The sequence below is a fragment of the Daphnia pulicaria genome, chromosome 4 (genome assembly GCF_021234035.1).
Source record: "Daphnia pulicaria isolate SC F1-1A chromosome 4, SC_F0-13Bv2, whole genome shotgun sequence".
NCBI classification, from domain to species: domain Eukaryota; kingdom Metazoa; phylum Arthropoda; class Branchiopoda; order Diplostraca; family Daphniidae; genus Daphnia; species Daphnia pulicaria.
In genome coordinates this window covers 325,530-340,732 of record NC_060916.1, presented here as the reverse complement: position 1 = coordinate 340,732, position 15,203 = coordinate 325,530, and the positions used below count along the sequence as shown (strand labels likewise).

Below are 15,203 nucleotides of genomic sequence, written 5' to 3'. Positions count from 1 at the left end.
TTAGTAGTCTCAGTCGGTAGCTAGTCGGTGACGTGAAAGGATGTCCTCGAAATCTGGACGGTGGAACTGCTTTATTATAGCTGCAACTTCACACTTCTTCGATTCATATTCAGAGCAGCGGTTGTCTGTAACAGCAGACCTTCTTTCGGCGTAATGGATTAATCCTGCTTGTAGGAGTTGTAGCATCAACAGAAGACTATTATAAAGCACGTAAAAGAAAATTAAAAAAGGGAATTTTGTTGAAATAATATTTGTAAGTCTAACAAAATTGCATCAGTTACGGGTTTGGCTATATTTCAGATGGGTAAAGGTTTGTGATAGAAGAGGATTTTTTCAGCTAGAATTACTCGATAATTCTTCTTGGATTTATAGCTACGTGTTCTATTAGAGGTTCACATGTAGACTTGATTCTTAGCTAATAGTTTTACCAAAACGAGAGGGGTTGATATGTGCTATATCAAATTTTTGAATTACAATAGCCAGCAGCTACTTATTTGATATTTCCTGCAATCAATATTTCGTGCAGGAAAAATTCAAACATTTTCTCCCTTCAGCAGGCAAGGAGAAATGATAAACCTTGTTCAGACATGTTAAGATAAATTTCCAGAGTCAACACTTTAAACAGATTACCTTGAAAAACGAAATCCCAATCTTTGAAGATATAATTTTCCATGCTCGAAACCATTCGTATAAAATTTTCAAAAAAGAACAATCCATGTTTCACTTTTATAGCACTATTTTGATCTGGGAATCTTGGGTTGTTCTTTCAACATTTCTTTGGTTTTACTGCTTTGTTTTAACCACTTACGGACGGGACACACGTGGATAACACAACGACTACGAGATACGACTAGGCAGTCGAGTAACAAACGAAAGCTTGTTTTTTTATGCAAATGTTCATTTTTCAAACAATTTAATGACTGGTGAAACTTAATAAAGCTTCTGCTTATCGAGTTATCGTGAGTTGACATCCTCACCGCCTGTGGCCTAAGTGAGTTTTTAATTTTTAGCTGCCGTTCCAAAGTTTCGACTTTCAACAAAGTTCTATGCTGCTGCAGACGAAGTTCCGTGCACTGGGAAGCACTGCTGCCAAATTTGACGTAGTTCGACGGCGCCCATTTGAATTAAAATTTCAGATTTAGGAATAGGAAGATTATGTAATTAATATATGATAATATGATGATGATTGATTAATACTGATTACCGAGTACACAAACACATTTTGTGATGGACTTGGAAGCTAAGATCTTTCTAAGCTTTTCATCTGTGAAAATCGTATTTAAACTCGGTGGAGAAAAACAAACTAGGTTAAAGGCTGAGACTTGAGACGTTTCTCTTTCTAATTCCAATGTATCCACATTTATAAAGTTAAATCATTACATATTTCATAATCATATAGATAAATCTGAACAAAAATCTGCGGCGATAATTGAGCTTATCAGCTGGTCAATTATCTCGGCTATTCGGCCATTAATGTGTTTCAATCCTCATTCCTACTTTAGTACTTTGTGGTGTATTGTTATTGTTTGTTTTAGTGTGTGATTTCCGCGATATCGATTATTTCAAAGACTGGCCTACGATTAAAACCAGTAATTTAAAAATTTTAACACCCGACGCTCACGTATTTAGAGCTGAAGCCTTTATTGACATTTTCAGAAATGCCGTTTGGACAAGTCCCTGTGTTGGAAGTGGAAGGAGTAAAAATGTTGGCTCAGTCGCACACAATTGCTCGCTACTTGGCCCGCCGACATGGACTGGCCGGTCAAAACGACTGGGAACAGAGTCAAGCTGACATGTATTGCGATTGCGTCTATGATTTGCATAACGGTATTCGATTCACGAAATTTTTCATAGCGCACCAGGAATAAAATTTAATTACTTTTGTAATAAAACAGCAACGGTGGATGCTACGTGGGAAACAGATCCCGTAAAGCAAAAGGAGCTATTCGATAAAGTCAACCAAGATACAATTCAACCACACTTGGAGAAGGTTGAGCAACACCTTGTCAAGAATGGTGGCGGTCATCTGGTGGGCCAAGGGGTCAGTTCAGTTGATTTTGTTCGTAAACTGTGTTCCTTCAATGCTGAACTCTTCTTATTGATATTTAGTTAACTTGGGCTGACATCGCGTACTATGCTTATTTCACGACCCCCATCATGACGCGCCTGGGAGGTGAAGTCCTTACCAAGGCGCCTCATCTCAAGAAACTAATCGAGACGGTCGGCCACAATCCCAACATTCAAAAATACGTCGAGGCCCGTCCTGTTACATCTGGATAAATACGCCATATCAGGCCTATTGTTCCCAAATTATCACATCCGCATTATTTCCTTACGTCAATGTGATACATTTTAAGATTACAACATTTAGATAAATGAGAGCTTTTTAGCCTTATCATTCAGGTTTTATTGGCGCTATGGTTTTACAGTAGTGAATAAAAGAAGTCAACTACGTGTGACTTTGAAATGTAGGACACTCTTCGGACAGGAGTTAATGGCCGATGCTGGCCATTAACTCATTAAATCTCGTTTTGCATATTCTATGGCGTTAATGCGATATTGATACTATTTATGCAGATGCAATAAACCCTCAAGGTTACATAATTTGATTATCAATTCGAATTGCCTTAATGTGTTAATGGGACTAGCATGTCCAAAGGGACTGTTACTAACGGAATACATTGGCCGTGTATAGATAAAGGATAATAGGTAACAACACTATTCAGAAGATAGAAAAGCAAGCTTATCAGCTCGCCGCGAAGGGATAGTCGTAAGCCAGTTGAAAACTGTCTTAAATGACAAATTCAGGGCCTTTTGTTAAGTCGGACTTATTCACAATTCACGCTTTTTTCACAGAATTTTTGGTCTTAAAACGGGATTTTTCTGTCACAGTTCAATATCTTTGCAAGTTATTTTCGTTTAGTTTGCTCAACTCAAATGTACCTATTTTTACAAATAAAGTTCAATAATTGAATTTAAAAATAACCATCTTTTAGTTTAATTTTTTAATTTTTTAAAAACTTTTTGGAAGCCAGTAAGCGTATCAACACTTTCTTCGCAACTGCAATCTAATGGGATTTTTCATTCACAGTTCAATAACCTTGCAAGTTATTTACGTTTAGTTTGGTTAACTCATATTTTCCTATTTTTACACATAAAGTTCAATGATTAAATTTTAAACATCATTTAGTTTAATTACTGCAAAAATTAAATAGATATCTGGTTATTGCGTCATGGTTGGGTCATCAAAGATTGCGTCATCACGGCGATGCTATGGACATCTGTTGGTGATTTATTTGGGCGGCATATATTCGTAATATTATTTTACTCATGTTTAACCATACATTACGAATCTATTTCAATAAAAAATATTCGACGAAAAGGATTAATTTTAAACTTAACACGTTTAGTAAATGACAAGCTTACACATGTAGTGGAAACTGGAATTTAAACCTAAGGAGAAAAAGTTGTAGTCGCCACCGCCAGATGTCTCTAGTCGTTTAACAATTATTTTAGCAGTTTTTCATTAATTACGGGAGAACTAATTAAGTAAATGAAATTATTTTTGTTCTGGTCGCACCGCATATTTTTTGTCTAATTTTTAAAACCAAAAAGTCTGAAATGTGTCGTAAAACGCCCGAGCTATGAAGCGTTACATACAGACACACATACAGACACACATACATACAAAGTGACATGGCTTTTTTTTTTTCTGCGTATGCGGTTATTAGCTTCGCCCTTCGGGCTCGCAATAATCCTATTCTTGATTATGACATGTAAATAATGGTCGATAATGGTAAGTTAAATAATCCTGAATATAATATTAAATTCAAATTGTATACAGAGAAAAGTGAAATTTGTTGCCAAGACGTTAATTAAGCACTTTCATTTTCAGACGAGGGATCGACGAATGGGTATTCCCATTTTCTTTTCTTTTGCATAGAGATGAACTGAAGAAGGAGAAAGTCTGGAACAGTTTTATTATTCCCTCGGCGGCCACTATAGCGATACACCGAAATTCGCTGGAAATTTGGACACTCAAATAAATTTGTGTCCCAGTCGGAAGGACAACGATTGAAAATGAAATAAGAAAATTCTACTATATATAAAGCGATTTCAAAAAAGTTAGTTCAGAACTTCCTAGTCCACCATGGCTTCCAAACAGGTAAAATTTGGGATTCCCATCAATTATTCCCAGCACTTTGTTTCAAATATAAGTCAATCAATTCAATTTTATACCTTTTTCTTTTAATAGTTATTGATTCTTGCGGCTGTTGCGCTTTGCACTGTCCTGTGCAGGCCGGCAGAGACGGACGAATCTCCTTTGAAACAGCCGATGACTCCGGGAACATCTCAGAAAGGGAGTCTATCCGATCCCGAAATCACAGACGAAGTTGGAATGAAGAATCGCATGTACCAATATGCGCTTGGTCCTCCACAAGGATTCATTCCGGTTTACTTCATGATGCCTCCACCACCCAATCCCGGTCCCGGTGGTAACAAACAACGAATGCGCCGTCCTTATTACCAGAAGGAAAGAGACCAGCAGCAGAATCCACCAATGGAGAATCCCGATCCAAGTGTTGATTTGGAACAGAATCAAAAGAGTGAAGAAGATAAAACATCCATCGCCAATCCGGGGCCTAGTACTGTTGAATTTCCGGCCGGGGATTCGATTGAATCGAGTCGTCCAATGGATCAGGATCAACCCGAACGAAGCGCCAAGGATTTAGAACAATTGCAAACCTTTTCTTCTCTTGTCCAACCACCTCGAGCGATCCCCGCAAGAACGAAACGGACTCCACAAAGAGTCCGCAGTTATCTAGACGTCGATGACTACGGGAGAGGAGCAGGCTATGGAGGAGGCTACGGCGGTTATGGTGGCTACGGAGGCTACGGCGGTTACGGCGGCTATGGCGGTGGTTACCATGGATACAATCCTTATCGCGGTGGGTACGACGACGAAGTCATCGACATTGATATTCAAATTTAAATGAATTTCATTTTTGTAAAATATCGGATGTGAAATAAAGTTGACCTTAAATTCTATACTTACTTTTTTAGTGTTATTAATTCATTTACGCCTTTGCCGTTTAATTTCTGTCTTTCAAATGCATTATTATATAGAGATCACTTGCACGCTTGATCACGATAAAATACGCAACCAACAAACAATAAACAATTTAAAGATACGAAGCTTTTTTTTTATCAGTCATAGTTAAAATTGAGTTGTTCAAATGTTTCGTTCGTTTCAGAAAAAGATAGCCTAAATTGTCCAGTTCACATTCCTGCCTTTGCCCAGTGCAGTGTGTTGGTAGTGTGAAGTGATGTTTCCATAATCAAAAAGGTTACATTAATTAACCCCATTAACTTCCCTGGAAAATTGATTCCGTGATCAGCGTGCAGGTATAATTGCAAGTTTAAAATAAATGAAAGTGAATAAATTTAGCACTATTCATTTAAAACACTTGATCGTAAGATATGCATAGGTGTATTCATAAGTGTTCAACTTCTATAGGTATACTATTTGAAGAATCAAATTATAACCCTGACGTGATTAATCAAAATGAATCAACCGTAATAAGCTGAAGGTCTATACTTTCAAGTCTGGTGGCTGATTAATTATAGTCAGATGATCTACCAATATACTACTAAAATTAAAAGGGATATATCGTGCGCGGGGGTTAGTTATTCTTTGCGCCGATTTTTTCTTCCAGCATCCACCCAATGAAATGGTCGACTGAGTGAAGATACGCTTCTTTCGTCCTGGAAGAAAGCGCCACACAAATTTGATCGCCTGGTTGCAAATCCAGCATAGCCTGGATAGGTACAAATTCAAAACTATCTGTGGCGAGCACTGACCCTCCAAAATTATCATAACTGACTACGCTGTCGTTCAAATAGAGAAAGATTTCAAAAAATTGTGAAGCGGAGGATTGGGTTGCTAGCATCGCCGAAAAACCGGAGAAGGAAAAGAAATAAGTTCCCGCCCGGCTAACCGTGAAAATGCCTGTTGTTTCATCCATGGCTTCCCCTCTGTTGACCAGCGAATATTTGTATGTTATGGGCACTCCAATTTCGTCAAATTTATCGGATCTTCGTACGTGGAAGAAAGTGGGCGTCGACTTGACGTCAGCGTAGCCAATCAATTTCTGGAATCCTGTCGACATATAGTGTGAACTTTTATTGTCAAAAGTGACGTCATTTTGATCAACCATCTAAATATACCCGCTTTGTTATTGAAGTCGCAGAAAACCGTTTCCACCATAGCGGAGAAGCCCATGACTAAGTAAATTCCGCTCAGGGAGTGTCCAGTCCGCCAGAGATCTTCACAGGAGGTCGGCATGACTATCCCCTGTCCGCTGCATTCGAAACTGCCCAACGTGTGGACGCCGGACGACGTTTTCAGCTGAGTCCGACCGAAATTCAGGCCCGTGACTGGCAAAAGCTTTTTGTCTCTAATGACACCTGCCCACATAATTTTCCGAATCAATTTTAGAACTATCATATAGTCGATTTGATATACCAGAGTCGAATAACTGAGCTGGAGAGAGAGAATCGCAATTGCATTTGACGTTTGGATCGACACAATTTCCATCGATTCCGCACTGGCAGGTGTGGGTCCCCTCGTCGATGTTTTCAACTCCGGACCAAAAGTATCTGGCGCTTCCGCTTCTGTCGTTCCACCAACTATAGGCGATGTTGTTTAACTCGAGCGGAGCTCTATTGCAATCGTACTGTAATGAAACATAGATTTTTACAAATATCGAAGATGTTATTTAGTTGATCCGTATAAGGTTTATTACTCTAATGGACTGGTGGCACTCGGCAGAACATTTGGCCAAGGCAGTTAATTGCTCCATTGTTGCGTTGTAGTTGATGGTTCGTGAATAACAACCGACACCGGCACAATGGCCCACGCCCACTGGCAATTCACTGTCGTGTTTGATCACAGTCGATCCTTATTTAATTAAAATTGCATACGAATGTTATCTTAGCTGAAATATCAATGACACAATACCTGTTGTCATGTTACAATAAACGTAGATTGGGGAACCACCGACTCTGTTGCCATCAGGATCGATCCAGTACATTCCGGACGGGAGCGAAGCATCCGCCAAACGAATTTCGTTACACGTTCTGTAATTGCCGTTGATGATCGGTCCGCTATTCAAGGATCTGTCAATTCCATTTGAGGGCTGACTGGGAGCAGCAGCTGGTGACGTCTTTATTTCGTTTTGCAGAGCTAAAATCAGGAGCTCCTGGTGTTTGACTTTGGCCTCCAGTTGATTGACTTTCGTCACCTGCTCTTTCCTCATTTCATTCTTTAATTAGAATCAAGCGACAAATAATTAATTTATTTGCATACATACGAAGGATTACATACAAATCAATATGAAAAGATGACTTACGTGTTCCTTGAAATCTTCCTTCAGTTGGATATTTGTTTTCTCTAATCGAATCACTTTGGCTTCAATCCGCTCATACGCTGCCTCAAGGTGACTGAATTTCTTTTCGATTTTCTCATTTGGGCTCATTTGGGCTTTGATTTCCACAAGTTGAGCATTTTGGGCTGCGATGATTTCATTAATGTCCTCCATAGCATAGTTCACGGTCAACTTGATCAGCGACAAAAAAACCATTAATGTATATAAAGCGAAAGAGATAATGAGAATCTTTCATTGCTTTGATTATACTCACGTAATTTTCCACGTATTTGTCCATGTTTTGCTGGGTTGCCCGAAGCGAAAAAGTCAACCAAGCCACGTACAAAACGGCTAAAACCTGAGTGATCATTGATTGCCAAGAAAGATCCATTGCGGCGATTCTTTACCGACTAACTTTACCTGTTCTTAATTCACGATATTTATTTACAAACCTAGACACATGCAGCATATAACCTATGAGTCACGACGTCCGAAATATCAGACACGACCGCACAGATAAGATCCACACTTATCAGGTCGGGGATTAAGCGTAATATAAGTCGGGTTTTTTTTTAATATTCCAAATATTCGAATTAGAAGATCGGCGTTGAATAATTAACTCTCGTCTGTTTAATGTTGAGGAAATTATTGCATTAGTGTTAATTCATTTAGTTTTTACTTCAAGCGACATATCAGACGCTTTTGTTATTGCGCACATGTTCTTTATCTCGTTGGTTTTTGTGTTAAATTATTTATTTATCTCGTTGATTAGCGAAAAGTTTGGCATTACGTAATCAATTGTTGATATGTTCAAGAATTTCTATGCTGCTTTAGGCTCGGCTTTAGGATTCCTAATATAGACAATGAACGTAATTAAATCGACGAGATTTCGGTGGCAATCTCTTCTCGGAAGACAAATTTTCAAATCGGAAACATAAACCGAAACGAACTGGATCCAATTCCCTTGTCCCATCGAAATGCGCAACAAGAATTTTCCGGTTCTTCTTGCAATCAAAGGACAAAATCGAAAAGACGACGATGGAAAACATTTCAATTGTTGCATAACATCTGCAACAAAGTTATTCCATATAAAAGGAAAGTTCAGGCGCCATACCATGTCCCATTCACATCATGTCTTCCAAACAGGTAAACTGTAATCGCCATTCCATTATTATTAATTTATTCCTGCAATCGTATAATTAAAAGATCATTATTCAGGTGTTAATTTTGCTGATCGTGGCGGCTTTTGTGGTTTACTCCGCGCTGGGCAGGCCGACGGAGATTGTCGATTCGGCGCTGAAAGACAATCCGCCGACTGGCATCATACGCGTCCGCTTTCCATCGCATTCCGGACTGGAAGAAGTTGAAATCTTCAACCGATTATTAGAACCATCATCAGGTGGGATCAAAACTGAGCCGAATAATCAAAAGAATCTCCGGAAAGGCATCGGTTTAGAATCAAAGGGAAAAGGTAATATAGAATAATCATTTAACTGATGTAATTTGTATCAAGAATATATGAGTTAAATGGATAATTTCTTAGATCAACCGACGGTGGATTCCCTTTCCCCGACGCCGGAGCAAAGAGAAAATTTGGAGGGACAGGTAGATCCCAATCAAGCGGAAGTCGATGAATCAGAACAACAACAAACATAACTTAATCGAGTATGGAATTATCTTTTTATTAACAAAAAAATCCCCTACGACAACCTTTCAAGGGCGGAGTTGATGGCGGTGAGTCACACACTCAAATTGAAAATTGTCGAAATTGTATTGCTGAAAGGCTTGAATTGGTTGAAAAATAAACAAGGATTAGTGTAATCTACTGTTAAAAGATTATTATTATATGAACGTGTAAAACACGTCTAGGTCATATCTCTTGGTCAAATGAACACGGAATTTTTAACCTTTTACTGAAATCTCTTTTTTTTTGTCTGCGGTAACGTAGCTATAACTGAAGGTGACATTTACAATTGTAATCGCTCGATTCAATTCATTTCGAGATAATGGCACTCATCACTCAAAAGATATCATCACTCTTTCTTTCCCCTCCGATTGTGTAATCTATTCCTACACTGCGTAGGCCTATGTTTAGTTGTTTACCTTGTCCTGGGTCTGAAATGTATACATGTTCATATTTCAATCATAAGGTGATAAATCTTAATTTTAATTTTAAACTCAGCTTCCGATCTATTGGGCGTCCCTTTTTATATAAAAATACGTCCATAATAAAGATCTTCATCCGTAAAATCCACCAACAACTTCTTCTTAATTTGCATATCATCAAGTCAAAGTTTTTATTTTGCGCAGGGGAAGACCCCATAGAATTTGACAGGGTGACAACCACGCCGAATACCTTCCCTTTATGTATAAATAACGTGTTGCATCATGGTGTGCGACTTGTTTTCGTAGTTGCCATTGAGATTGTAGAGCAAGTCGACAGCCGAGCTGTTATCACTAATCAACAAAATCAAAGATCAAAGTTGAAAAATGTCCACTCGGAAGTCGAAAGATAACAAACCAAATAAAATTTCCCGACCATACATACAAGAAAAAAAATTACTTTCGCTCCAAAGGGAATTGTGAGTGCTGAAAACGTTTTAGAAACTTTTTGGGGATTCTTTCAAAAGTGAAATGAAAATGGACCTCAGCAATTCCCTCGACACTTGAAATTCTTTTGAAAATCTTGGAATACAATTTGGCGATATCGGCAATCGACAACAGTCGAAAAGAATGACGATGACAAGTGGACGTCGCTTACGACCCTATATAAAGCTTAGCTCGATTGGCACAAGTCTAGCATTCCATTCCTGGCATGATGGCTTCCCGACAGGTAAAATTTCATCCAACTGGAACTCGAATAATATTACGTCATTTCTGAGATTAATGTTCGCCTCATTATTTGTGCAGATTTTCGTGCTGCTGATAGCAGCTGTCTTGTGCAATCACGTGATGGGCAAACCCTTGAAGACGAAGGACGATTGTTCCTTCGCCAGACGGAAACCCTCAGTCGGAATATTGCGCATCCGTTATTTCCTGTTTGGCGATGATTCCATAAGTCAAGAGGAGCTGGAACTTTCCGATCTTTTCGATCAAGAACCGACTGCTGGACGAGACAAGATTCCCCCGTCAGGTACTAACGAGAAGATGCGTCCGACAGATCAAATGGGCCAGCCGAATCAGCCGATGCGCCCGGGCAATCAGATGGAAAATCAACCAACGACAAAGCCACCGGTACCGAATCAAGGTGAATCGGAAGGCCAGCAAATCAATCCACAAAATCCGGAAATACTTCCTGTAAATCCACCGATGGTCGATCCTTCCAACACCGGTGTTCCATTGCCGGATGAGTCGGTGAACCAACTGGAGCAACAACCACAAATTAAAAATCCTGATCCTTTAAATCCAAATCCACCTGGACAGTCGACCCAAATGAGGGAGCCCATCTCTGAATTCAAGGATCGCAATCAGGAACCGTTGGAACAACTAAATACGCCCAAGATTCTACAACAACCAAAATCCCAGCAACCCCAACAGCAACCATTCCCGCCTCAGCAACAACCTCAACAGCCTCAGCAAGAATTGCAACAACTTCAACAACAGCTCCAACAGGGTCAACCGCAACAACCTCAACAACAACCCCAACAAGAATTCCAGCCTCAACAACAACAACTTCGAGCAACGGAAAGAAGAAAACGATGGCAACCACCTTTCCGTCAAGTTCCTTCCGATTACGACGATTCGTATCCCCGTTACGAGAGGGACTTCCTCTATCCCCGTTCCGGAGGGATTTTCAGACAAGCCGACGACACTCAGCGTTCCTTTGACGGCACAAGGCCAGCGACTAACACCAACACGGACTTGCACGTGCTAGACGACAGGTCCGGCTTCCTACGGCCAAGAAACGACGGTGGTGGCGTCGACATCGACTTGAATGTGTGAAAAGAACTGGATCAGAATTTCTAAAATAACTTCTTGTACTGTTGCTTCTTCAATTTTATATCTACTCTTGTTTTTTTGTTATTATTCGTTTATCTCGATGTAACGGGTCGTGTTTCAATATACTTCTTGATAGTTGGGATGTCTCCGACGTGTTGAATCAATTTCTTCAAGTGAGGGTGGCTCTCGAGCACTTGGCCGCCCAGACGGTCCATCATCGGAGTGGTAAAATATGCGTAATAAGCGATATCAGCCCAAGTCAGCTAACCTTAGATAGATTAAATAAAGCTTTCTGTCAATTTAATTTGATTCGCAAAATAATTAATTCTTACCGCATTGCCGACCAGAAATCCGCTGCCGTTCTTGATCAGGATTTCCTCAATCTTTTTGGCGTGAGGCTGAATCATTTCTTCGTTCACTTTGTCGAATATTTCTTGCTGTTTCTCCGGATCCTTCTCTCGTGCAACGGGTCTCATTCCTGGAAATTCACGTGAGACAATTAATTAAATCTATTTGATCGGCCGATTAAAACCGAAAATTACCTGCGTGTAAATCGTAAACGCAATCGATAAACATGTCCGCCTGACTTTGCTCCCATTCGTTCTGCCCGGCCAGTTGGTGCTGCCTAGCCAAGTAGCGAGCAATAGTGTTGGACTGGGCCAGCAAATTAACTCCGTCCACTTGCAAAACGGGTATCTGTTTAAATGGCATATCTAGTTGAATAATTACAGCGCCAAATCAGATTATTTGAACCACATTACAAATGAAATTTAAGATGGTATATGTACCTTGTTTGATGGCTGGCCAATCGCTGTGCTCAATGCGGTAATCTTCGAACGGGACGTTGGCGCAGCTCAAAATCAACCGAGAAAGTTCCGCTCTTCCTCGTACGTTAAAGTAAATCAGTTTATAATTTGACATTCTTTTCACTTAATTATTTTTAACAGATGGGATATTGTTTCAAACGAACGCAGCCCTAAGACTGGGCGACTGTGGTTTTGTTGGCTCTTTTCTTATCTACTCGTTATTATTTTAAAAAGATAAAAGTGTATGCGTCTTAGCAACCAAAACTATGGCGTCGGATTTCTATACAACAAAGACCATCAATCACGCTGGGATCGGGGCCCTTCAGTGACAGGGAAGGCGGAGCATAGAATAAAGATGGCGAGGGCTACAAATTTGGTCCTGTACAAAGTTGGATCAATCTAGTTTTTTTCGGAGCCTTTTTTCGATATACTTTTTGATGGTCGGGATGTCGCCGATGTGTTTCATCAATTGCCTTAAATGCGGATGATCATCCAGCACTTGGCCGCCAAAGAGTTCCATGATCGGGGTAGTAAAATAAGCGTAATACGCCAAGTCAGCCCATGTTATCTATATTAAGAATCGTTGGATAAGTTAAAGGTCAATTTAAAAAAAAAGATTTAAAAATTAAATTTCTTACCGCATTGCCGACCAGATATCCGCTACCGTTGTTGATTAATAACTGTTCGATGACTTCCGCGTGAGGCTGGATCATCTCTTGATTAATTTCGTCGAATAATTCTTGCTGCTTTTCCAGATCTTTCTCCCGAGTGATGGGGCACATTCCTTAACACGCAAAAGGAAAACATGTTAATCATTCAGTCAAAGATAATTTTCACACTGCATATGTCAGTGTAGAAACGGAAACGATATACCTGCGTGGAGATAACACATGCAGTCAACAATCATGTCCGCCCTAGTTTCCTCCCATTGATTCTGTCCGGCCAGCCCGTGCTGGCGGGCTAAATATCGGGCAATGGCGTTAGATTGATGAGATTCTAAATGGACTCCATCAACTTCCAAAATGGGCACCTGTCTGAATGACGTATCTGAAGTAGAAAAAAGGGGAAATTTTAAAATAATTTAGGTACACAAGAATTAATTAGGGTAATAAAACCTTGTTTGATGGACGGCCAATCGCTATGTCCACAGTGGATATCTTCGAACGGAACTCCGGCGCAGTGCAGTATTAGTCGAGCGAGATCTGCTCGGCCTCTTGCGTTGGAGTAAATCAATTTGTAGTTTGGTATTTTCACTAAAACAAGAATTATATTGTTAAATAGATATCGACCAGGATAGAAAATGCAATTTTAAAAAATACTTTGAAGTAGTGTGTAGTCCTTCCGTAGTGAAACTGAATCCAGTCTGACGAGAATCGTGGCAGCAAATTACAGAAAAACTTATTCTGCCAAGTGTGTGGGGGTAGCGGCTACTCTTATCTTAGCGCAATTACGTGCGTGATCTCGTTTCGAAGCCAAACTTACCGTGGGTGTTGTATGAAAGATTGTAAACGATGGACTCTCGCTCACTCGAAAGAGCACCTTAATCAAGGACGTTGTTGGAGGGCAAAAATCATTACGCTTCCAGCACCCACACAAATTTAGAAACGTCACCTCATCTCTAGGCTACCCTTTTTATTGTAATCTTAAAATGTATCACATTGACGTAAGGAAATAATGCGGATGTGATAATTTGGGAAAAATAGGCCTGATATGGCGCATTTATCCAGATGTAACAGGACGGGTCTCGACGTATTTTTGAATGTTGGGATTGTGGCCGACCGTCTCGATTAGTTTCTTGAGATGAGGCGCCTTGGTAAGGACTTCACCTCCCAAGCGCGTCATGATGGGAGTCGTGAAATAAGCATAGTATGCGATGTCAGCCCAAGTTAACTAAATATCAATAAGAAGAGTTAAGCATTGAAGGAACACAGTTGACAAGATTAATCAACTGAACTGACCCCTTGGCCCACCAGATGACCGCTACCATTCTTGACAAGGTGTTGCTCAACCTTCTCCAAGTGTGGTTGAATTGTATCTTGGTTGACTTTATCGAAAAGCTCCTTTTGCTTGACAGGATCTGTTTCCCATGTTGGTGTCCTCATTGCTGTTTATGAATAAACCGATATGAAGTTTCATGCCCATAACAAATACAACAATTATCTATAGAAAAATACCTCCATGCAAATCATAGATGCAGTCAACATACATGTCGGCCTGGCTCTGTTCCCAGTCGTTTTGACCAGCCAGTCCATGTTGGCGGGCCAAGTAGCGAGCAATTGTGTGCGACTGAGCCAACATTTTCTCTCCATCTACTTCCAACACAGGGACTTGTCCAAACGGCATTTCTGAAAATGTCAATTAGAATATTATTTCTACATTTCTGGATAAAAAGTGAAAATAATGTTTAAAATTACGGGATTTAAATGCAGGCCAATCCTTGCCCTCGAAACGGAAATCCTCGAAAGGAACACCGGCGCAGTGCAAAATCAAACGAGAAAGTTCTCCTCGTCCTCGGACATTGAAGTAGTAGAGTTTGTAGCCCGGCATTTTTCAAGGCACTCTGATAACATTTCGCTTTTGTCATTAGAAAATAGGCAAAACATTTTGCGTCGAAAGATCATTTATACCTGATTCAGATAACAGCTGATTAATTCGACAGACGATGTGTCAAAACACAACACGGCACCTAACGGAGCAGAAAAGGACTGAACCAAAAACTGAGCGTTCAACGTTTGAAATAAAAATATTTATGAAAATGCGATAAGCATAAAGCAGAGATAATATATATGGGCATATGGCTTATAAAAGCTGATAAAGCTTTTAAACTCTTGTCAGAGTCTGATGTCAACCTCCATTCTTCCAACGTTCAAAAGCTCAAAATAAAAATCTTATATTGATTATGTATTTAGTTTTCCCATTAGCGATTTATAACTCAAAGACAACTTAAATCCCGAACGTCAACAAAGAAATCACGTGAAAAAGAAACGATTGTAAAAGTATTTTTAAAAACTTTAGTCCTCTCCCAAAAGAT

At 39.8% G+C, this 15,203-nt stretch overlaps 8 protein-coding genes across 9 annotated transcripts; 4 read left to right on the top strand and 4 right to left on the bottom strand.

Moving 5' to 3' along the window:
• The first annotated feature begins 1,546 nt into the window (after window positions 1-1,546).
• On the top strand, window positions 1,547-2,364 carry LOC124336511 (glutathione S-transferase-like). The gene is made up of 4 exons (XM_046790349.1): window positions 1,547-1,589; window positions 1,657-1,827; window positions 1,896-2,041; window positions 2,110-2,364. Exons 2-4 carry the CDS (start codon window positions 1,659-1,661, stop codon window positions 2,278-2,280), a joined length of 486 nt encoding a protein of 161 aa, XP_046646305.1. The 5' UTR covers window positions 1,547-1,589; window positions 1,657-1,658; the 3' UTR covers window positions 2,281-2,364.
• Window positions 2,365-3,808: 1,444 nt separating this feature from the next.
• On the top strand, window positions 3,809-5,043 carry LOC124336422 (protein no-on-transient A-like). Its single transcript, XM_046790228.1, has 2 exons — window positions 3,809-4,165; window positions 4,256-5,043. The coding sequence occupies exons 1-2, from the start codon at window positions 4,151-4,153 to the stop codon at window positions 4,991-4,993; spliced, it is 753 nt and encodes a 250-aa protein (XP_046646184.1). The 5' UTR covers window positions 3,809-4,150; the 3' UTR covers window positions 4,994-5,043.
• A 432-nt stretch (window positions 5,044-5,475) lies between these two features.
• Window positions 5,476-7,842, bottom strand: LOC124336158. Of its 2 annotated transcripts, none has more exons than XM_046789849.1 (7): window positions 7,702-7,842; window positions 7,413-7,619; window positions 7,022-7,325; window positions 6,807-6,961; window positions 6,527-6,737; window positions 6,229-6,468; window positions 5,476-6,160 (listed from the first exon to the last, which is right to left on the bottom strand). In XM_046789849.1, the coding sequence occupies exons 1-7, from the start codon at window positions 7,816-7,818 to the stop codon at window positions 5,685-5,687; spliced, it is 1,710 nt and encodes a 569-aa protein (XP_046645805.1). In that variant the 5' UTR covers window positions 7,819-7,842; the 3' UTR covers window positions 5,476-5,684. The 2 variants fall into 2 exon arrangements, with proteins under 2 accessions (XP_046645805.1, XP_046645806.1); XM_046789850.1 differs by having other exon boundaries at window positions 5,476-6,164; window positions 6,233-6,468.
• Window positions 7,843-8,362: 520 nt separating this feature from the next.
• Window positions 8,363-9,248, top strand: LOC124336530. Its single transcript, XM_046790377.1, has 3 exons — window positions 8,363-8,573; window positions 8,646-8,898; window positions 8,971-9,248. The coding sequence occupies exons 1-3, from the start codon at window positions 8,559-8,561 to the stop codon at window positions 9,081-9,083; spliced, it is 381 nt and encodes a 126-aa protein (XP_046646333.1). The 5' UTR covers window positions 8,363-8,558; the 3' UTR covers window positions 9,084-9,248.
• A 993-nt stretch (window positions 9,249-10,241) lies between these two features.
• On the top strand, window positions 10,242-11,504 carry LOC124336316 (activating signal cointegrator 1 complex subunit 2 homolog). Its single transcript, XM_046790075.1, has 2 exons — window positions 10,242-10,260; window positions 10,338-11,504. The coding sequence occupies exons 1-2, from the start codon at window positions 10,243-10,245 to the stop codon at window positions 11,367-11,369; spliced, it is 1,050 nt and encodes a 349-aa protein (XP_046646031.1). The 5' UTR covers window position 10,242; the 3' UTR covers window positions 11,370-11,504.
• Window positions 11,370-12,386, bottom strand: LOC124336469 (glutathione S-transferase 1-like). The gene is made up of 4 exons (XM_046790294.1): window positions 12,155-12,386; window positions 11,909-12,079; window positions 11,699-11,844; window positions 11,370-11,629 (listed from the first exon to the last, which is right to left on the bottom strand). The coding sequence occupies exons 1-4, from the start codon at window positions 12,285-12,287 to the stop codon at window positions 11,459-11,461; spliced, it is 621 nt and encodes a 206-aa protein (XP_046646250.1). The 5' UTR covers window positions 12,288-12,386; the 3' UTR covers window positions 11,370-11,458.
• Window positions 12,387-12,562: 176 nt separating this feature from the next.
• Window positions 12,563-13,713, bottom strand: LOC124336464 (glutathione S-transferase 1-like). Its single transcript, XM_046790288.1, has 5 exons — window positions 13,492-13,713; window positions 13,288-13,425; window positions 13,046-13,219; window positions 12,811-12,956; window positions 12,563-12,740 (listed from the first exon to the last, which is right to left on the bottom strand). Coding segments are annotated over exons 1-5 (633 nt in total). The 5' UTR covers window positions 13,493-13,713; the 3' UTR covers window positions 12,563-12,566.
• A 78-nt stretch (window positions 13,714-13,791) lies between these two features.
• On the bottom strand, window positions 13,792-14,925 carry LOC124336468 (glutathione S-transferase 1-like). The gene is made up of 5 exons (XM_046790293.1): window positions 14,800-14,925; window positions 14,587-14,732; window positions 14,347-14,517; window positions 14,131-14,276; window positions 13,792-14,062 (listed from the first exon to the last, which is right to left on the bottom strand). Exons 2-5 carry the CDS (start codon window positions 14,717-14,719, stop codon window positions 13,892-13,894), a joined length of 621 nt encoding a protein of 206 aa, XP_046646249.1. The 5' UTR covers window positions 14,720-14,732; window positions 14,800-14,925; the 3' UTR covers window positions 13,792-13,891.
• Window positions 14,926-15,203: the final 278 nt, after the last annotated feature.